The 23001-nt window shown below is 48.2% G+C and overlaps 2 protein-coding genes across 2 annotated transcripts in view; both read left to right on the top strand.

The window, feature by feature from the left end:
• Positions 1 to 10160, top strand: part of LOC140430450 (polycystin-1-like protein 2) — a 228784-nt gene extending 218624 nt beyond the window's left edge. The window contains exons 41-43 of the mRNA XM_072517932.1: positions 6558 to 6659; positions 7540 to 7671; positions 9835 to 10160. Of these exons, the coding sequence (XP_072374033.1) occupies positions 6558 to 6659; positions 7540 to 7671; positions 9835 to 9933 (333 nt within the window). The 3' untranslated portion in view covers positions 9934 to 10160. The remainder of the gene's footprint in view (positions 1 to 6557; positions 6660 to 7539; positions 7672 to 9834) is intronic.
• Positions 10161 to 15760: 5600 nt separating this feature from the next.
• LOC140430449 (glycine cleavage system H protein, mitochondrial-like) overlaps positions 15761 to 23001 on the top strand; it is a 44511-nt gene continuing 37270 nt past the window's right edge. The window contains exon 1 of the mRNA XM_072517931.1: positions 15761 to 15939. Coding sequence (XP_072374032.1) covers positions 15795 to 15939 — 145 coding nt within the window. The 5' untranslated portion in view covers positions 15761 to 15794. The remainder of the gene's footprint in view (positions 15940 to 23001) is intronic.

Below are 23001 nucleotides of genomic sequence, written 5' to 3'. Positions count from 1 at the left end.
TGACTGGATCAAAGGACAGGTTGTGGGAATTCATAAAATCGATTCCCAGAATGTGTTCTGCTGTGTGGGGCAGGTCGACTAAGACTATGGGGTGCTTGGTGGTGATGTTGCCGATTTGAATGGGTACAGGGGCTGTGATGTGTCCCTGCTGTGAGTGGCCTGTAAAGCCGCTGAGGGTGATGATGGCTGTAGTGGGCCACGTGTCTTTCTGGAATATGGTGGAGGAATTTATTGTGGTGCAGGACCCTCCTGTGTCCCAGAGAAATTCGATGGGCTGTCCCCGTATCTTTGCTGCAACTACTGGTCGGCCGGACCTATCCCAAAGGGTGTCGCAGACCCAACTGGGGGAGCCCGCACACCGTCAGTCCGTTCTGTTCAGGTACGTCTGGTCTGAACGGGCGCTCACACTATGTATGGGCTCTGTCCTATTCTTATTCAGAGTGCCTGCCTGCTGGACTCTCTGTGGCTTTCGTGGGGCATTGCATTCTCGTGCAAAGTGTCCTAACTGTCCACAGTTGTAACACTCCTGTGGCTTTTGTGGGGGGCTGTTCCTGCCTTCATTTACCCATGCGGGGTTCTGGTGTGCCTTAATTGTGTGTATGTCTGCTTCTGCCTGCTATTCTTCGGGATTTTTGTCGTGGGTTTGTTTTGAACAGATTGCTCCCAGGGGCGGGACAATCTTTTTACAACCCATTTCTTATTATGAGCTTCCTCTGAGGGGTCATAATTCATACAGACGTTTTGTCCTGTTTCTGTGGCATGGGGGATAAGGGTGCAGGTCCATTTGGCCATGTTGTCTGGGGACAAGTGGGCGCGGTCTAAGTCTCCGAAAACTGCTGCGGAATGGATCCACAAGCGTCCAGCAAACGCTGTGGGGTGCTCGGTTTTCTTTTGCCTGCACTTATTGAGGCCTTCTACGGGGTCACCCCGGTTATACCCGATCGCATCTGGGATCGCGGTATGCATTTCTGCAAGGGTGCCTCCTCCTACATTCTGTGGGTCGATAAGGGCTGCCACGACCAAAGGGTCTAAACTCAAAACTGTGAGCTTTACTTGCTCTCGCTCATCCAGGCCGTACATGGTAGCCTGCTGTTTTACTCTGGCAAAGAAGTGGTGGGGGTCTGAGGTGGGAAGGAACGGTTTGATTTTACCGCACGCATCCCGTAATTGGGTCACTGTTAAGGGGGTGGTGTACAGAAATTCCGTGTCGTCCGATGTAGTTGTGCGGTGGGTGGTGACTGGATTCATTGGAGCCTGAACTATCTGATCTGTGGGGGGTTGGGGCATTTTTCTCTTCTGGGGCTTTCCCTGCACACATGTTCCCTGAACATATCTCTGCACTGTCTCACTCAATTCTTCCCAATCCGGGCCGTCTTCCTCATCTAATTTGCATCCAAAGGTGCTCTGGAATCCTTTCTGAACGGAAAGCAAAGATTGCAGTTCTGCAATCTGTTTCCAGCACTTTGCGTGATCTAGTGAGCTCTGTCTGTGCTCCGTGGTGGTAGTATGGAGTGCTCGTAATGCTGCTTTCAGGTCACTACACTGCCTCTGCAATGCCTTTACCTGCTTCTCTGTTTCCTCTCGTACCAGGACTGCATGTTGCGTGTCCTGATAGGCCTTTTCGTACTGGGATTGGAAGCTGCTTAAGTGCGCCAGACAAGACTGGTGTGCCCTTTTGGCATCATCCACCTCTCCGTCCTTTGCTGCTAACTTCCTTCTTAATTCTAGGTTCTCTTTCTCTATCTCGTTCACATCGACCTTACTCATTTGATGTGCCTCCTCTATCTCTCTGCGGAGCGTCCGAACGACCTCCTCTGTGCCTCGCAATTGTGCCAAACAGGACACGATTTCCATCGGCTTGCGAGCTTTTCCCAAGCTTTTCTTATGGATTTCGCTCAGGTTCTCCCACCAAGTATGTCCTATACTCCCGGGACCTGTTTCCTCATTTTCACAGAATTCGCTCCAAAGGGGCCATCCTTTCCCTTTGAGGTACTTTCTGCTTTCCTTGTCCCAAACGGGACACTGTCCTACTCTGCTGCTGGTCGCTGCAACCACGAATTCTTCGGGGATCATGAGGCGTTGCATTGCCTGCATTGCCATATTTCCTCTCTGAATACTCCTCTCAAAATTTGGAACGAGGGGTACTAAGGCGGTGCTGTAATTACGGGTACGGCTTTCGCTATTTTCCGGAATACAAACTCCCGACAGTTTTGTCGCAACAAAAATCTGTCAATTTACCTTATAGCCCTGTTAGTTACGATGCATTAACACACTTCCGAATTATGAGGATTGATCAGAACTGCTTGATTACTTGTGGTTTTTCTGTTCCCAATTGGATCTCTAATTCAAATTTTGGGTTCTCCCGGAGTGGTTAAGCCACTTCTAGATCGGGTCCCGTCAGGATGTCGCCAGTAATATGTTGCTGACTTTTGGTTGGTTCAATTGGCTCTGTTTTATAACCTTTGCTCTGGAGTCGCCAGGTATCTTCATGATACCGCCACGAGGTTCAAGTTCAAGTAATGATCAATAACTCAACACACCAATTAGTAAGATTCAAATCAAAACACATTTATTATACACAGTAAATCACTACTCATGCATAAACTCTACTTTCTAGGCTATTTCTATCACTAACAGGCCTATACTTAGTTTCGGACTGGCCCACCAGGTCAGGGGAAAAAATGGCCTTTCGTTCAGGTCCTGAGTCTGCGGGATTCAAAAGCTGGTATGGATTGGTAGCTAGGAGCGCCTATCTCATAGCGAGCGTTGACTTGAGATTTACTTGCTTGGAGGCAACAAGACAGGTCACTGTCAAGGGTTGGTTCAAGTTGCTGAGTGACCCTGCCAAAGAAGGATGATTTGAACTTGGGGGCTTTACTTTATAGTCCCCAGAGGCTTCCTGCCCTTCGGGGCGGACACCGTACCTGGTTCCAAGTCATTGGCCTACTTTCCGATCACGTGGATCGATTTCTCCAATGCTGGAGCGGTTCCCTGATCGCTAGGCGGTCCCTAAATGTCCGTTGGCCTTCCTTTGTTTTGGCTCCTGCTGGCGCCAAGGAGACTGGCTTGGCTTTGTTTACCTTAACTGTTGCCATTGTGCCTGGGAATCGCACATTACTATGCAGATGGCTGCTGGTTTCGGTGCTGTCTGGTTGTTTTGCAGGTTCCAATAAACATGATCTCTGCATTTGCTAGTCATTGCCTGTGTTGGCTGAATTTCCCTTCAACCTTTGCGGTTCTCCATTTTAAGTCGGGAAGTGGCCAACTCAGGTGGCTACAAGATCTAGGCAGCTGATAGCATAACCAGTAATGGTGAAGCGATTAAAATCAAAGATGCGCAAAATATCAGAATTTGAGGAGCAAGGGCATCACGGCAGCGCAGTGGTTAGCACTGCCGCCTCATGGCGCCGAGGTCCCAGGCTCGATCCTGGCTCTGGGTCACTGTCTGTATGGCGTTTGCACATACTCCCCGTCTTTGCGTGGGTTTCGCCCCCACAGCCCAAAGATGTCCAGAGTAGGTGAATTGGCCACGTTAAATTGCCCCTTAATTGGGGAAAAGAAGAATTGGGTACTCTAAATTTATTTTTTTTAAAGAATTGGAGGAGCAACAGAGATTGTGAAGGTTTGTCGGGCAGGAGGAGATAGAGATAGGAAGGAACGAGGTGTTGGAGGGATTTGAAAACAAGGACAAAGAGCTTAAAATTGAAATGCTGTTAGATCAGGAGCCAATGAAGGTCAGCAAGTTGGTTGATCTGGATTTGTCACCAGTCAAGAAATGGGAAGCATTGTTTTGGATGCACGCAAGTTTATGTGGAATGGAAGGTAATTTCATCTTGAGATCAAACGCAACACCAAGGTTAGGAACGGTCTGGCTCAGCTTCAGTTGCCAAGGAGAGGAATGGAAATGGTGGTCTGGGAATGGTGTTTGTGATGGGCTCAGATGAAATTTGGTCTTCCTGATATTTAATTGAAAGAAATTTCCATTCATCAAATACTGGATTTTGGACAAGCGGTGTGGCAAATGAGAGGAAGTGGAGAAGTCAAGAAAACTAGTGGTGGGATAGAGCTGAGTGCCATCATGTGATTCACACCTGACATGGCGTTTTCCGATGATGTCATCTCAGGGCAGCATGCAAATGAGAAAGAGAAGGGAACCAAGGGTAGATTCTTGGAGGGCTCCAGAGATAACTCTGCAAGATTGAGAAAAAAAGTCATTGCAGGATGATTCTTTGGATATTATTCAATAGACAAGAATGGAACCACAGCTGGACGGCAGAGATGCTGAAAGAGGGGTGGCGTGTCAAAAGCTGCAGATAGAAGACAGATAGTGTACCACAATCACAAACACCTAGAATGTAATTTGTGACTTTGATAAGAGCCATTTCAGTACTTTGTTGGGGTGTCGACCTGATTGGGGCTGGATTAACACAGTGGGCTAAACAGCTGGTTTGTAATGCAGAACAAGACGGCAGCGCGGGTTCAATTCCCGTACCGGCCTCCTCGAACAGGCGCCGGAATGTGTTCACAGTAACTTCATTGAAGCCTACTTGTGACAATAGGTGGTTATTATTATTATTATTGGAGATATTCGAGCATCAGTTTCCAGGAATGGTGGGCACCTCATTCAAAGACTTGGGAGAGGAAAAGGAGGGTGGAGAGATGGTTTTAGATAACAAGGACAGTAAGGTCAAGGGTTTGGGATTTTTCAGTATGGGAGTGATGACAGTAGATTTAAAGGGAAGGGGGTCAGTATGTGAGGTAAGGGAACTGTTAACAATATGAACTAACATGGGCACCAGCAAGGGAAACTGGTGGTCAACAGTTGGATGGAAATAGGGTCAAGGTTGCAGGAGATGAGACGAGACAAGCTTTGGATAGAGGGATAGAGTATGCAGCGAGATGGGAAAGAAACGGTGAGTCCAAGGCTAGGGCAGCGGGAACTTTAGGATAGTTCAGCCCGGTGAGCTGTGGAAAGGAAGAAAGCAGCAAGAGACAGCCAATCAGATGGTCTCAATCTTGATGACAAAGAGGTCCATGAGCTCATTGCTGAGGTGAAGGTGGGGGATACATGGGAATGTGTTTTGAGAACACAGAAAATCCAAGGTCAATCTTTGCATTACAGAATGTTTTTTGAATAATGTGCAAGGGAGCGAAAGCTGGATAGTCTTTTATGTGGTCCCAATGGTCTGATGTGCAATACACTGTGTTCACTAAACTGGAGGGTAGAATAACATGGGGCGGGATTCTCTGAAACTGAGGCTAAGTGTTGACTCGTTTGCCGACGGCGTCAACATGGCCTCAGGATCAGCAATTCTGGCCCCTACAGGGGGCCAGCATGGCTCTGGAGCGACCCTCGCCGCTCCGGCTGCTGATCCCGGCGTCAACTGGACACCGCGGGGTCCACGCCTGCGCAGTGGCACTGGCGGCAACGCGTGCATGCGCAGTGGCACCAGCGCCAATGCGTGCATGCGCAGTGGCACCTCTTCTCTGCGCCGACTCCGACGCAACATGGCGTAGGGCTACAGGGGCCGGCGTGGAAGAAAGGAGGCCCCCAGCCCGAGAGGCCAGCCCGCCGATCGGTGGGCACAGCGGAGGCCCCCCCTGAGGTCGGACCCCCACCCCTCAGGCCGCCCTGGACACTTCCACACCGAGGTCCCGCCGGGTAAGACCAGGTTAGAATGGCGCCGGCGGGACTCCGGTTTTTTGGTACGGCATCTCGCTCCATCCCGGGCTGAGAATCGCCGGGGGGGGCCCATAGAGTGGCCCCCGACCGGCGCCAATGGCGCCGATTCTCCACTTTGCGGGGAATCGCGTCCCGGCGCCGGGATGATTGAAGGATTTGTATTTGACTGCTCAAAGTTAGCATTCTTTCTGTATGTGGAATGCCAACCATTTCAGATAATTACTGATTGTAATAAGGATAAGAGCATCAAGATGGAGGATTTAGCAGAACATTGCTGAAGCAAAGGTGTGATGAATGGAAAGGCCAGGTTGTAGAGACTAGCAAAATGTTATCCTTCTTCAGATCAGGAGGCCAAAACTGCACACAATATTCCAGGGGTGGACACAGAAGAAAATGGAATTGGGAAGGAGATCATAGATGTAATTGAAAAAACATACAGAGAAGCCCTTATATGTGTTAGACACAATGGGAGCAGCAAAGGCGTGTGAGATGACGCAGTCAAGGGGTTCACAGCGAATAGGGGAAGGAGAGATTTTGGCAGGTGAAGTCAGAGACGAGAAAGCAAGAAAAGTTGAAAACTCTGAAGACACCATGGTAAAATGTTCATTGTACTACCCACCTGTTTAATTATTTGCAGGAACCTAGGATGCAGAGGGATATTAATTTGAGCAATATCACAATATTATACACTTTCTGGCTTGGCATTCGATCAACCTGAACCAACTGTATTTTCAGGCTTTTAAAAGACTTCTGTACATTATATGAAAACAGACTTTGTTTTCGGGATCTCTTGAATATTCAAAGTTGACCATTTAATATCCAACACTAGTAATTAGAAGATCATTATTAATGCAACAGTATCTCTATTCTGCAGACAAATATAATGTTTGGCTGGAGTATGTCCTCGTATAAAACTATATTTGATGCTGCAGAGACAATGGTCAGTCTTCAATTGGGGATCTTCAACTATGAAGAGGTAAGGAAGGAAAAAGCTTATTGCAAAAAGATCTCTATTAAGAACAAGATTTTGATTTTTATCTAATCTATAATTGATGCATTTAAATCTGTTTCACTAGGATTCACGGTTTAATGCTGTTGCTATATTGCAGGCATTGGAATAAATAATGTGCGTCATTCATATTAGTAAGTTATATTTAATAGAAGATTTAGATGAGAAAAGATGGGAGGAGACTTGAGTTGAACATAAACACTGATATGAACCAGTTGGGCCCAGTGGCCTGTTTCTGTGTCTAATACAATCTTTATAAATCCTTTTATAGTTTGATTTAACACCATCCCTCGTGTCATGCAGAATTCAAATAATCTAGAATGGTATTGTAATCCAGATTTGCATAATGACCTGACCCGAGAGTTAAACTATCACAATTTAATTGTTACAAAGTAAAAATTGAAATACAGAAGTGATAGTATAGCTGCACCTGTCAATTCACACCTTTACCATTGCAAGAATATTCTTTAGACAACTTGTTTGTTGAAAACTGTTTAACTATCACTATCTTACACTTCTGTACAATCGCAGTAGCTGCATTCACTTCAATACAAGTGTGGTTCTGGATTCACTTCTGCACTCTATTCTAATAAATGATTACCCACTAATATCATCAATTTATCTCCAGGCTCCCTAATATTAGAATTGACAATCAAATTGGATGCACGAGTAGGTTTTGTGAAGTCCTGTGTCATCCAAGCAGAGACTCAGACGTAATCAGTGCTTATCAGAAGATCTTTAATTTTGACCATTTTCACAATTAGTTAGGTTCAACGTAAGTCAGTTCAGTCTATTTACAAAATGGTTTAAGTTAGATTTGAACGTCTCTTTGTCCAAATCTGATCAGGTATTGGACTATAACCCGATTCTGGGCTCGTTTCTGATTGGGTCCTGCATCATCTTTATGACATTTGTCGTCCTGAATCTCTTCATTTCTGTTATACTTGTGGCATTTAGTGAGGAGCAGAAAAATTACAAGGTTTGTACCATAACTCTTCTTAAGCTTATTTTACTTGTATCTCTGTACTATTATTCAGTTACATGATGATTTTGCAGTATTTTAATACATGAAAGTAAGTAAAGTAATTAATTTTAATACATTAAAATATTTCAAAAACTTCAATTATTCAATAAATTATTGCTTCACTTTTACTTGTTTTAAATAAATTGCTATGGGATATTTACACTTGTGTTAGGATTTATTTTGTCCATTTTCCCTCTCCTTTTCTTAAGGGCTCAGCTTCTACAACAGGTAGACTGCTTTCTGTACTTCACACAATGGTTATCCTGCATGTGTGAATGCAGACGGTGACAACTGGTCAGCTATTCATCCATGGAGGCCTTCAGAGATGAGCCTGATCTTCCACAATTTGGAAGATGCCACATGCACCATTCGAAATTGTCAGACTCCAACCCATATTTCATAGCATTTCTGCGCCACATGATTCACCCTGTAGGAGTTTGGTGACTGGCTCCATCTATTCAAATTTAGATACGGGTATCAGCTGTTCAACCTTGACAAGAATGTTGGTTTGTCAAGCATTTGGGATTTAGCTACCCAAGAGAGAGGAGCCCTGAGAACAGAGTTTCCCAAACAGACAATCAAGTCAAATTTAAACCAGTGAACTGAGCCACACAACAATTAGTCAAGACGTACAAAATTGATGGACAAGGAAGGGCAATTGGTCCATTAAGCCTGCCCCACAGCTCAATGTGGTTGGGGCATCATGACTAAAGACCACCAAAGATAGTCCCCAAGAAATCAATTAGGGAATTCAAAAGAAAATTCTTCAAAGAGGGGCGAGTATGGAACTCACTACCACAAGAAGTAGTTGAAGTAAGCTGTGAAGATGCATTTGAGAGGAAACTAGATAGGCATATGAGGGAAATGGGAATAGGGGCTGGTTTAGCACACTGGGCTAAATAGCTGGCTTTTAAAGCAGACCAAGGCAGGTCAGCAGCACGGTTCAATTCCCGTACTGGCCTCCCTGAACAGGCGCCGGAATGTGGCGACTAGGGGTTTTCACAGTAACTTCATTTGAAGCCTACTAGTGGCAATAAGTAATTTTCATTTCAGATGGTTATGATGGTAGATCTGGATGATGAAGGATAGGAGGAGGCTCGAGTAAGCAGAAACGTAGAAACATAGGAAATAGAAGCAGGAGGCGGCCATCTAGTCCTTCGAGCCTGCTCCGCCATTCACTACGATCATGGCTGATCATCCAACTCTGTGGGCACGTTTCTCTGTCCCGCCGCGCCACATTTCTGGTTCAGCGCGCCGTCAGGATTCTCCGTTTCACCGGCTGGTCAATGGGGGCTTCCCATTGTGGGGCAGCCCCACGCCGTCAGGAAACCTCCCGGGCTGCCAGCAAAACGGAGCAACCCAACGGCGGAGAAATCAGTCGGCATTGTTTTGGCCTAAGCTGCTTTCTGTGGTAATGAGTTCCACAGGTCGACCACTCTCTGGGTGAAGAAATTTTTCCTCATCTCTGTCATAAATGGTCTACCCTGTATCCTCAGACTGTGACCCCTGATTCTGGACTCCCCCGCCCTCAGGAACATCCTTCCTGCATCTACCCTGTCTAGTCCTGTTAGAATTTTATAGGTTTCTATGAGATCCCTCTTCATTCTTCTGAACTCCAGCGAATATAATCCTAATTGATTCAATCTCGCCTTACATGTCAGTCCCGCCATCCCAAGAATCAGTCTGGTAAACCTTCACTGCACTCCCTCTTGAGCAAGAACGTCCTTCTTCAGATCAGGAGGCCAAAACTGCACACAATATTCCAGGTGTGGACTCACCAAGGCCCTGTATAATTTCAGCAGGACCTCCCTGCTCCTGCACTCGAATTGTCTCGCTGTGAAGGCCAGCATACCATTTGCCTTCTTTACCGCCTGCTGTACCTGCACGCTTACCTTCAGTGACTGGTGTACGAGGACACCCAGGTCCCGTTGCACATTCCCCTCTCCTAATTTATGGCCATTCAGATAATAATCTGCCTTCTCATTTTTGCTACCTTGTATTTCAGAAGCACTGGCATGGACAGGTTGGGTTGAATGGATTTTTTCTGTGTCCTAAGAGTATTTTTAGGAAAATATTTAAATATGAGAAGGAACATTTACTTTTTTTGTCCCCTTTCAGGCGTCTGAAGAAGAAGAAATTGTTGACTTAATGCTGACAAAACTGTGTAGCATCTTGGGGGTCAAAAATAAGAAGGCTTCCTCTTTGTCAGCAGGGTGACCAAAGCAAACACCTTGGATTGGGGCTTACCAGCTATGAGCAGTTCACATTCTACAGTGTGTAATTTCTTTGATAATGAATCATTTAGTAAATTGACTTTAAGACTATCTATATATATAAATGCAACTTGTTACCAATTGATAATCAAAGTAAACTGATTCCTCTGCATGTTTGTTTTGTTGTCTTGAATCAATGTACCGAAATAAAATGTAATGAAAAGCATTCAATCATCTCGAGTTGACTTTGAGGTTATTAGTTTCTTTGTGTCACGATATTTACATACTTACAGCATTCAGTGTGAGAAACTAGGCACCAGGTTTGATTGGAACATAATCCTTTCCCCAGCAGTGTTCAAATACTCTCCAGAATCCCCACTGAATCCTGAACTAATTCTTAGCAGCCACGAATCTAGAACCCAGAGTAGTCCATTGTTCGTCTCAATCTCGGAGACCAAAACGGTGTTGGTGTGGGAAATGGAAAAAGCTTACAAATATACATTCATCGAGTGTTTTTTTTTCAATCTTAGGACATCCCAAAGCACACCAAGGCCTATTTTGAGATCAGGTTTGATTTGGCCAAAGGGGACTGGGAGCAGGCACTTTTAGGTAAATCTGTGACAGAATAGTGGGACGCATTCAAGAAGGAAATAGGGAGAGTACCGGGCCAACGTACTCCAATCAAGAAAAAGGCTGGGACCAACAAATCCAGTGAACCCTGGACATAGAGGGATATAGCATTGGATAAAAAGAAAAAGGGAAGCTTATGGCAGATGTCAATGGCTCAAAACAGCAGAAGCCCGAGAGGAGAATAGAATGTGTAGGAGGGAATGTAAAAAGGAAATTAGGGGAGCAAAAAGGGGACATGAAAGGATGCTGGCAGGTAAAATAAAGGAAAATACAACGTTGTCTTACAAGTACCTTCAGGGTAAAAGGATAACTAGGGAAAGAGCAGGACACATTAAGGACCACAGTGGTGATTTATGTGTGGAACCGGTGGATGAAGGTAGGGTTCTAAATGAATATTTTGTGTCAGTGTTCACTCGGCAAAGGGACAATGTGGGTACAGAAATTAGGTAGAATTAAAGAAATTAACTTAGACAGAGAGGAGGATCTGAGTGGTCTGGCAGGCTTAAAAGTAAATAAATTTCCAGGGGCATTTGAAATGTATGCCAGGCTGTTGAGTGAGGCAAGGGAGGAAATAGCAGGGGCATTAGCAATGATTTTCAAATCCTCTTTGGCCACAGGAGAGGTGCCGGAGGACTAAAGGACAGCCAATGTGGTACCATTATTCAAGAAGGAAGGAAGGGATAATCTAGGAAACTGACAGGCCAGTCATTCTAACCTCAGTGGTGGGGAAACTATCGGAAACAATTCTGAGAGGCAGAATTACTCTGCATTTGAAGAGGAAGGGATTAATCAAGAACAGTCAGCACGGTTTTGTTAAGGGGAGGTCATGTCTGACCAACTTGGTTGACCTTTTCGAAAAGGTGAGCAGGTGTGTAGATGAGGGCAATGCTTTTGATTAGATCCCACAAGGGAAACTGATAGCAGAGGTAAGAACACATGGGATTCAAGAGAATTTGGAAAATTGGATCCAGAATTGGCTGAGTGACAGGAAGCAGAGAGTGATGGTCAAGGGGTATTTTTCTGACTGGAAGCCTGTGTCCAGTGGGGTCCCACGGGATCAGTGTTGGCGGTCTTGCTGTTTGTGGTTTCTATAAATGCTTTAGACTTGAATGTAGGAGAGATGATGAGTAAGTTTGTGGAAGATATGAAAATTGGTGGGGTGGTAAATAGTGAGGCGAATAGCCTTCAATTAAAGGTGGATACAGATAGGCTGGTCAGATGGGCTCATAAGTGGCAAATGGAATTTAATCCGTATAAGTGTGAGGTGATACATTTGGGCAGGCAAACAAGGCAAGGGAATACATGATAAACAGCAGGTTCCTGGGAAGCACCGAGGATCAGAGGAACCTTGGTGTGCATGTACACTGGTCCCTTAAGGTAGCAAGGCAAGTGGATGCAATGGTTAAGAAGGCATATGGTGTATTTGCCTTTATTAGCCGAAACAATGGGCGTGATTCTCCAAAATGGAGACTAAGTGTTCGCACGACCGGGGCCAGCATGGCGCTGGAGTGGTTCACGCCGCTCCAGCATCCTTACGAGGCGCCAAATGGACGCCGCGCCAACCCGCGCATGCACAGTTGGGCCGCGCCATCCTGCGCATGCGCAGTTGGGCCGCGCCATCCTGCGCATGCGCGGGGAACTTCTTACGCGCGACAGCCCCTCACCAACATGGCGCCGGTGTTCTGGGGCCATCCGCGGAAAGAGGAAGGCCCGGGAGGGGGAGGGGGGGGGAGGCCGGCCCACTGATTGGTGGGCCCCGTTCGCGGGCCAGACCCCATCGGAGGCCCCCCCCCTGGTGAAGGAACCCCCTTTCCCCCCCCCACCCCCCACAGGCCACCCCCCCCCCCATAGTTCCCACCGGCAGCAACCAGGGGTGGACGGCGCCGGCGGGAACCTGTCGTGTCGTAGCGGCCGTTCGGCCCGTCCGGGCCGGAGAATAGCGGGGGCCTGTGTGAAGCGCCTCGATTGCCCTCTCGGCGGATTCTCCGATGTGCGCGGCGCAGACCACACTGAAGCCATTCCCGCCGGTTGGGAGAATGGCGGGACGGCGTCGGACCGGCATCACGCGGGAAAATGGCGTAAACATCGATTCTCCGATACGGCGCGGCATGGGAGAATCGCGCCCATAGAGTTTAAGAGCAGGGAGGTTATGCTGGAACTGTATAAAACTTTATTAGGCCACAGTTAGAGTATTGTGTGCAGTTCTGGAATCCACATCATAGGAGGGATGTGATCGCACTGGAAAGAGTGCAGAGGAGATTTACCAGAATTGTGCCTGTGCTGGAGTTATAGTTATGATGAGGGATTGGATAGACTGGGGTTGTTTTCCTTGGAGCAGAGGAGACTGTGGGGGTGGGGGGGGCCATGATTAAGATATATAAAATTATGAGGGGCATAGATAAATTAGACAGGAAGAAACATTTCCCCTTGGTCGAGGGATCAATGACCAGGGGGTATAGATTTAAGGTAAGGAACAGGAGGTTTAGAGGGGAGGTTTAGTGGGCAAGGTGCTGTTTATTTTCATCGGGGAATGATGATGAATCTGAATAAATAATGTCAGGTTAGGGTACTAGAGTCCATTAGAAGCAGTTTGAGGCTATAAAGTGGGCAAGTTGGCATTTGAGGGAAGGGGGTCGAATGGTCTTTCGCCCCCCCTCCCCCCCCCCCCCCCCCCATCTCGATGGAGATTCTGCTCCGAGAGCCACAGGTTACTCATAAAGGAGGTTGTGCTCATAATTAAATTTAAAGTAGTTTATTAAGAACCAACAGTTTGAGAATGATACATGGAAAAGCCTGCCACCAGTGAGGGGTGAGAGTGGTTTTACCAATCTGCAACGTTAATTTACAAATGGGTCATGAGATCCACATTGTACTCGAGGCAGGACCTCGGCACAGATATAACCAGCCTCTCCCTCCTGTTTCTCAACAAGCAAGCTACTTGGGATCTTCCCTCAGAAGATTTCTATAAGATTTGATTATTTTATTTAGGGATTTCTAATTAGATCTCCTGATCATCAAACCATTTCTAGCACTGTTGCTTCACAGGTCCAGGGTCCCAGGTTTGATTCCCGGCTTGGGTCACTGTCTGTGTCGAGTTTGCACATTCTCCCCGTGTCTGCGAGGGTTTCCTCCGGGTGCTCCAGTTTCCTCCCAAAGTCCAAAGATGTGCAGGTTAGGTGGATTAGCCATGCAAAATTGCTCTTAGTGTCCAAAAAGGTGAGGTGGGGTTACTGGGATAGGGTGGATGTGTGGATTTATGTAGGGTGCTCTTTACAAGGGCACATGCAGACTCAATGGGCTGAATGGCCTCATTCTGCACTGTAAATTCTATGATTCACAGCTCCAAATCCCAGGTTCGATTCCCGCTGGGTCAGTCTGTGCGGAGTCTGCACGTTCTCCCCGTGTATGCGTGGGTTTCCTTCGGGTGCTCCGGTTTCCTCCCATAGGTCCCAAAAGATAGGACATAGACATAGATGTGCTGGTTTGGTGAATTGGACATTCTGAATTCTCCTTCTGTGTACCCGAAGAGGCGCCCGAGTGTGGCGACTAGGGGATTTTCTCAGTAACTTTGTTGCAGTGTTAATGTAAGCCTACTTGTGACAATAATAAAGATTATCATGTGAGGAAAAACTTTTTCATCCAGGGGGTGGTTGGAGTTTGGAATTTGCTGCCTGAAAGGGTGGTGGAGGCAGAGAGCCTCATAACATTTAAGAAGTAATTAGATGTGCACTTACGATGCCAAGACATACACGGCTATGGGCCAAGTGCTGGAAAATGAGATTAGATTAGTTAGGTGGGTGATTGTTGACCGGTGCAGACACGGTGGGCCAAAGGGCCATTTCTGTGCTGTAGACCTCTATGACTCTCAGTCTCAAAGTGCCTTTATTCGTCATCTTTGCACCAAATGATTCTTCACTCTCAATGACTGAAATGGTTAATTAAATTTACTGACCCCTTTCCTCTGACTTGTCTATCCTCGATCTACCTTATTGTGTGCCCTCCCTAACCTATGAGCATTTAGTCAACCTCTGAAGATTTTTTTGTCAATGGCAAGGTTGCTTCAGATGACTTCCTCGCCTGTTCATCATCAACACCTCTCTGCCCATCTCCAAACCAGCCTCAACCTTCGCTCCTGGGAATGAACAGTACCTCCTTTGAAATGCACACTTTACACACACTGACCTAAATCCTAACGTTGCCTGTCCTTCTCTCCCTGATTACTGCTTCATGCCCCGGCCCGTTGACAGTGCATCTTCCCCATTTCACCCAACAAATGTACGCAGCTGCACTGCCAGAGTGCCAGGGCACCGGTTCAGTCTGCTCCCGCGGGAGTGACAGCTCCCTACCGGGCCCCGCTCCATTCTCCACCCGGGCCTGTCCCATTCTACACCCGCTGAGTGACAGCTCCCTCCCGGGCCCCGTTCCATTCTCCACCCGGGCCCGTTCCATTCTCCTCCCGCTGAGTGACAGCTCCCTCCCGGGGCCCGTTCCATTCTCCTCCCGCTGAGTGACAGCTCCCTCCCGGGCCCCGTTCCATTCTCTTCCCGCTGAGTGACAGCTCCCTCCCGGGCCCCGTTCCATTCTCCTCCCGCTGAGTGACAGCTCCCTCCCGGGCCCCGTTCCATTCTCCTCCCGCTGAGTGACAGCTCCCCTCCGGGCCCCGTTCCATTCTCTTCCCGCTGAGTGACAGCTCCCTCCCGGGCCCCGTTCCATTCTCCTCCCGCTGAGTGACAGCTCCCCCCCGGGCCCCGTTCCATTCTCTTCCCGCTGAGTGACAGCTCCCTCACGGGCCCCGTTCCATTCTCCTCCCGCTGAGTAACAGCTCCCTCCCGGGCCCCGTTCCATTCTCCTCTCGCTGAGTGACAGCTCCCCCCCGGGCCCCGTTCCATTCTCCTCCCGCTGAGTGACAGCTCCCCCCCGGGCCCCGTTCCATTCTCTTCCCGCTGAGTGACAGCTCCCTCCCGGGCCCCGTTCCATTCTCCTCTCGCTGAGTGACAGCTCCCTCCCGGGCCCCGTTTTATTCTCCTCCCGCTGAGTGACAGCTCCCTCCCGGGCCCCGTTCCATTCTCCTCCCGGACCCCGTTCCATTCTCCTCCCGGACCCCGTTCCATTCTCCTCCCGGACCCCGTTCCATTCTCCTCCCGCCGAGTGACAGCTCCGCCCCTCGCGCGCGGCTCCCGGGCACTTCCTCTCGAGCCGCCCCATCCGCTTGCGCTCATTTGCTGCTTTGCAAAGATGGCGTGGAGGTGCACCCTGTCGAATTTGCGAGTGGTGGCTTCCCAGTGCCTGCACTCCCCGGCCACCTGGCAGCCTCCGCACAGGACGGTACGGATCGTCTGGCCGCTGCGGAGCCTGAGCACCAGCAGACCGGCCCTCTCCGGTGCGTCTGCCTCTTCCAGACCTCTCTGTTTTTAGTGGGGGAGGTTGTGGGGGTGGAGGCGTTTGCAGAGAGGGCAGCAGTAAGTTAAGCAGAGCAGCGGCTTTCCGGCAAAGTCAAGCCCCGTTAATGTAGCAACTTGTCACTGCAGCGTTTTTAAAAATCTGAAGCAGAAAAATGCAGCTCTGTATTTGGAAATGCTGGGCCTGGGTTGAATGTGTGTTTCCCTCCTGGTTTGATTATGCAATTTATTGTCACGGGTTTCCTAACCCGAGCTGGTGGAGCATTAAGGTGAGAAGTTAAATAATGGGCCACCCAGGTGGCCAGGTTGCGGCTGTTATGTTTTAAGTTTTGTCTTTTTGCAAGCAGCGTACTTCATGCTTCTCGCATGAACTTTGTATTACCTGCTCGTGTCACCTGGGGAAGTTTGTTGAAATGCATTCTTTAAATCACATGCCATCGATTTTGATGGGTATTTTTGGGATGATTGATTGATTGGCTGTCTGCGTTATGCGCTAAGGGAATGCCATGCACTTTGTCCTTCCAATTGCCCTCTGATCAGATGCCCAAAGGCTGCTTTTCCCTTTGAGGGGGAGAGCTGACTTGGGCTGAGGATCAGCACACCTCAGGTGAGGGGTGTGGTTGAGGAGGCGGAGCCTTCATCAATACCCTCAGGCAGCATGGAGACTGAACCCGTGCTGTTGCTCTGCAAGCGAACCAACTGTCCAGCCAACTGAGCAGAATGTAACAGTCCACATGATAAAATATTCTATTTGTTTCTAATTAAGGGGCACTTTAGAGTGGCCAATCCTGCCCATCTTTGGGTTGTGGGGATGAGACCCACGCAGACACGGGGAGAATTCCACATGGACAGTGACCCGGGGCTAGGATCGAACCCGAGTCCTATAATGATTATCTTTATTAGTATCGCAAGTAGAATTCCATTAACACTCCAATGAAGTTACTGTGAAAATCCTCTAGTCGCCACATTCCTGTGGCGGGTACACTGAGGGAGAATTCAGAATGTCCAATTCACCTAATAGGAAGTCTTTCAGGACATGTGGGAGGAAACGGGAGCACCAGGGAGAAGATACAGACTCCGCAGTGACCCTAGCCATGAGGCAGCAGTGCTAACCACTTCCGTCTATTCTGATATCTTTTAATGTGAAAATCACAAACACAAGTGATGATGAGCAGCAGGAATAGCTTACCTTGTTTAAACATGTTGGTGAAAGAAAATATTGCTTACTTTGTATATACATATAGTGTATGTATCAAAGTAATTTTCAACAGTATTGTGTAGAATTCCTCATGTTTACTCGCACACAAATACCCTGATTCTCCCCCTTGATTTAAGTGGTGTGATCGTTTAACTTGATGCTGTAATGATGTTGACAATATAGATACATTCTACTCTTATTCTGCTCTTTACTCAGCAAGTGGTAACTTGTGAATTTCAGAAAAGATGTGGAGGCAAGTCAATCTTCATTGGTTCAGATCTTGGTTAGAAATTATTGGGACGTCAATTATTTTGTTGAGAATTCTGGTCGAAGGGCACCAATTTTAGGAATGTAGTAGGGTTCAGTTCCATTGTTTAACTGAAGTATTGAGTGTCGTACATGATCTGATGAAACGTGATTCAATGTAATGTGCCTGCTGTTTGTCAATGCAGTTGTCCCCCTCTTAGTTTTAACCATCTGCCCTATTTATTTTTTTAAATATACATTTAGAGTACCCAATTCATTTTTTTTCCCAATTAAGGGGCAAATTAGCATGGCCAATCCACCTACCCTGCACATCTGTGGGTTGTGGAGGTGAGACCCACGCAAACACGGAGGAATGTGCAAACTCCCCAAGGACAGTGACCCAGAGCTGGGATCGAACCTGGGACCTCGGGGCCGTGAGACAGCTGTGCTAACCACTGTGCCACCATTCTGCCTCTGCCCTATTTATTTTGCGTGATTTCATAGCGAAACCATCTTGACGATTGTATCTTGAATCATTTTCTTGCATTACCAGTGCTACGTGGCATCCCGGGCGGAATGAGCAGTTAATAAAAATTATTTAATGAGATGTGAGCCTCGTGAACAAGGCCATCATTTGTTGCTCATCCCTAATTACCCTGTAGAGGGTGATGGTGAGCAGCCTCCTTGAATCACTGCATCCCCTCTAGTGTAGGTAAACCCACAATGCTGTTTGACCCAGAGACAGCGAGGGAACGGCAATGTATCTAGAACTAGGGGGGCATAGTTTAAAAATAGGGGGTCTCCTGTTTTAAAACGGCGATGAGGAGGACTGCTTTCCCTGAGGGTTGTTAGTGTGGAATTCACCCTCCCAGTGAGCATTGGAGGCTGGGCCATTGAATATATTGGTAAGTAAGATTTCTGATTGACAGGGGAGTCGAGGGTTATTGCGGACAGGCGGGGAAGCGGAGTAAAGACCACTTCAGTCCAGCCGTGGCCTAGTTTACTGGAGGAGCAAGCTCGAGGAGCCGAATAGCCTACTGCTCCTATTTGGTGTGTTCTTATATTTCCAAGTTAACATGGTGTGTGGCTTGGAGGGGAACATGGCTGAGTAGTGTTCCCATCCATTTTCTGCCTTTGTCCTTCTATGTGGTAGAGGTTGGGAGGTTGGAAGTGGCTTTTGAAGGAAGCTGGGTGAGTTACTGCAGTGCATCCTGTATATGATGCTCACTGCTGCCACTGTGCATTGGTGTTGGATGGGGTGACGGTTTAAGATAGTGGATGGGGTGCTGATCAAGCAGGCAATTTTACCCTGTATGATGTTGAACTTCTTGACTATTGTTGGAGCTGCATTTATCCAGGTCAGTGAAGACTATTCCATCACACTCCTGACTTGTGGCCTTGTAGATGGTGGACAAGCTTTGGGGAGTCAGGAGGTGAGATACTTGCTGCAGAATTCCCAGCCGCTGACTTCTTTTCGTTAAAATGTTTATAGGTTTGGTGCAGTTCAATTTCTGGTCAATGGTAACCACTAGGATATTGATGGTGGAGGGTGGGGGGTCTCAGTGAAGGTAATGCTATATAACGTCGAAGGGAACTGGTTAGATTCTCTCTTGTTGGAGATGTCATTGCCTGACACTTGTCCAGGCCTTCCTGCAAATGGTTATGGGCTAGTTCAGTATCTGAAGTGTCACAAATGGTACTGACCATCGGGACATAGGACTTAGTAGCAGGCGGAAGCCTTTCAGCCCTTTAAACTGCTCTGCCATTTAGATAAGATCAAAGCTGATCTAATTGTGGTCTCAAGCCCACTTTGCCGTCTGCTCCCCATGACCCTCGAATCCCTTGCCTATCAAAAATCTATCTAACTTGATCTCTCCAAATTCAATGACCCAACCTTCACTGATGTCTGCGGAAGAAAATTCCAAAGACCAATGACCTCCTGCAAGAAATGAATTCTCCTGAGCCCTGTCTTAAAAGGGAGACCTCTTATTCTCAAACTGTGTCCCCTAGTTCTTGTCTCCCCCTACAGCAAAAGTCTTTAATACAATTGCTGGGGTGTTGTCAGCACCCACCCATAACCATTGATGTATCCAGTGCCTTCAGCTGTTTCTTGATATCATGGGGAGTGAATCAAATTGGCTGAAGGCATTTATCCTGGGGACTTCAGGACAGTGTAGAGATAGATTATTTACTCACTTTTTTTGTGCTTATGTGCTGGGTTCCCCCATGATGAATATGGGGATATTTGTACAACCTCCTCTAATTGACCACCACCATTCAATACAGTAAGAAGTCTTACAACACCAGGTTAAAGTCCCAACAGGTTTGTTTCGAATCACTAGCTTTCGGAGCGCTGCTCCTTCCTCAGGTGAATGAAGAGGTAGGTTCCAGAAACATATATATGATAAAGTCAAGATGCAAGACGATACTTTGAATGCGAGCCTTTGCAGGTAATTAAGTCTTTACAGATCCAGAGAAAGGGATAATCACAGGTTAAAGAGGTGTGAATTGTCTCAAGCCAGGACAGTTGGTAGGATTTTGCAAGCCCAGGCCAGGTGATGGGGGTGAATGTAATGCGACATGAATCCAAGGTCCCGGTTGACGCTGTACTCGTGTGCTAGGTTTCTGCTTGGCGATTCTGCGTTGTCGCGCGTCCTGAGGCTGCCTTGGAGAACACTTACCCGAAGGTCAGAGGCTGAATGCCCTTGACTGCTGAATTGTTCCCCGATTGGAAGGGAACATTCCTGCCTGGCGATTGTCGTGCGATGTCCGTTCATCCGTTGTTGCTGCGTCTGCATGGTCTCGCTAATGTGCCCCACTTTGGGACATCCTTTCCTTCCTTTCCTGCAGTGTATGAAGTAGACAACGTTGGCCGAGTCGCACAAGTATGTACCGCGTACCTGGTGGGTGGTGTTCTCACGTGTAATGGTGTTACCTATGTCGATGATCTGGCATGTTTTGCAGAGATTGCCATGGCAGGATTGTCTGGTGTCATGGTCGCTATTCTGAAGACTGGGTAGTTTGCTGCAAACAATGGTCTGTTTGAGGTTGCGCGGTTGTTTGAAGGCAAGTAGTGGGGGTGTGGGGATGACCATGGCAAGATGTTCGTCTTTATTGATGACGTGTTGAAGGCTGCGAAGAACATGTCGTAGTTTTTCCGCTCCGAGGAAGTACTGGATGACGAAACGTACTCTGTCGGTTGTGTCCCGTGTTTGTCGGTGCGTTTTTCGCTGTGGCGCGTTGGAACTGTCGATCGATGAGTCGAGCGCCATATTCCATTCGTACGAGGGCACCTTTCAGCGTCTCCAGATGTCTGTTATGCTACTCCTCGTCTGAGCAGATCCTGTGTATACGGAGGGCTTGTCCATAGGGGATGGCTTCTTTAATGTGTTTAGGATGGAAGCTGGAGAAGTGGAGCATCGTGAGGTTGTGCGTGGGCTTGCGAATATCCCATTTAGCGCAGTGGTAGTGGTATACAATCAAATGAGGGCATTCTCAGTCTGAAGATGGCATTTGGTCTTCACAAGGTCTGGGTCATGGTCATTCCTAACTACCCTGACATGGACACATGGGTCTGGGACAAGAGCTTGGTGAGAGTAGGTTTTTCTCTCTTTTGGTTCATCCAGACTGGCAGATATGCCCTTTGGGACTTGGCGAGGGCAGTTAAGAGGCAACCACATTGTGTAGGTCTGGAGTCATGTGTAGGCCAGACCAAGTATTCAGAGTTTCGTTTCTTTTTTTTAATAAACATTTTATTGAGGTATTTTTGGTATTATAACAACACGATAAACAATGGACATGAAACTATAAACCTAGTGCAAAAGCCATCTCCCTCCCTTACAGGTCCCCCCTTTATTAACCCCCTACTCTAAGCTAAACTAACCCCCCCCCCCTTCTGCTGACGATTAATTTTCCGCGAAGAAGTCGACGAACGGTTGCCACCTCTGGGTGAACCCTAACAGGGGCCCTCTCGAGGCGAACTTGATTTTCTCCAAACAGAGAAAAACATGTCCGATAGCCAGGTCTCCGACTTCGGGGGCTTTGAGTCCCTCCAAGCTAATAGTATCCGTCTCCGGGCTACCAGGGAAGCAAAGGCCAGAAGGTCTGCCTCGTTCTCCTCCTGGATTCCCGGGTCTTCCAGAAATCGCCACCTCTGGACTCAGTGCCACCCTTGTTTTTAACACCATGGACATGACATCTGCAAACTCCTGCCAAAATCCTCTAAGCTTCGGACATGTCCAGAACATGTGGACATGGCTCGCTGGTCCTCCCGCACATTTTGAACACCTGTCTTCCACCCCACAGAATCTGCTCATCCGGGCCACTGTCATGTGAGCCCGATGAACGACCTTGAATTGTATCAGGCTGAGCCTGGCACATATTGCGGAAGCGTTGACTCGACTCAACGTGTCCGCCCATAGACCATCCTCAATCTCCTCCCAGCTCCTCCTCCCACTTGCGCTTCAGCTCCTCGGCCTGCGTCGCCTCTGACCCCATAAGTTCCTTGTAAATGTCCGAGATGCTCCCTTCTACCCACCCTCTGGAAACTACCCTGTCCTGAATCCCCCTTAGCAGTAGGAGCGGGAAGGTTGACACCTGTTTACGTAGGAAGTCCCGCACCTGCAGATACCTGAATTTGTTTCCCCTCGCCAGCCCAAACTTCTCCTCCAGCGCCCTCATACTCTGAAAACTCCCCTCTATAAACATATCCCCCATCCTCTCAATCCCTGCTCTCCGCCATATCCGGAACGCCCCATCACCGGGGCAAACCGGTGATTATTACAGTTTGGGGACCAGACCGATGCTCCCTCTGCTCCCACATGTCTCCTCCATTGGCCCCAGACTCTCAGGGCCGCCACCACCACGGGGCTGGTGGAGTACCGCGCCGGCGGGAACGGCAGAGGCGCAGTTACCAACGCCCCCAGACTGGTGCTCTTGCATGAAGCCGCCTCCATACGCTCCCCCACCACCCACTTCCTGATCATGGATATATTCGCCGCCCAGTCATAGTTACTAAAATTTGGCAGCACCAGCCCGCCCTCTCCCCGACTCCGCTCAAGCATTACCTTCCTTACCCACGGGGTCTTGCCCGCCCAAACAAAGCCAGAGATCACTTTGTTGACCCGTTTAAAAAAGGACCGCGGAATAAAGATGGGGAAACATTGAAACACGAACAGGAATCCCGGGAGGACGTCATCTTCACCGTTTGCACCCTCCCAGCTAATGACAACGGGAGCAAATCGCCCTGCATTTGGTCTACTAGCCGGGCCAGATTCAATTTATGCTGCCGTTCCCATTCTCCCGCCACTTGAATGCCTAGGTACCTAAAGCTTCCCCCTACTAATCTAAACGGCAGCTCCCCCAATCGCCTCTCCTGTCCCCTCGCCTGGACCGCAAACATCTCACTTTTCCCCATATTTAGCTTGTACCCCGAAAACTGGCCAAATTCCCCTAGAATCCTCATGATTTCTTCCATCCCCTCTAATGGGTCCGATACATAAAGAAGCAGGTCGTCTGCATAGAGCGAGACTCTGTGCTCAACCACCACCCCCCCCCCCCCCCCCCCCCCCCACCCCCCCCCCACCCCCCCCCGGACCAG

The sequence above is a fragment of the Scyliorhinus torazame genome, chromosome 10 (genome assembly GCF_047496885.1).
Source record: "Scyliorhinus torazame isolate Kashiwa2021f chromosome 10, sScyTor2.1, whole genome shotgun sequence".
Lineage (NCBI taxonomy): Eukaryota > Metazoa > Chordata > Chondrichthyes > Carcharhiniformes > Scyliorhinidae > Scyliorhinus > Scyliorhinus torazame.
This window is presented reverse-complemented; position numbering and strand designations above follow the sequence as displayed.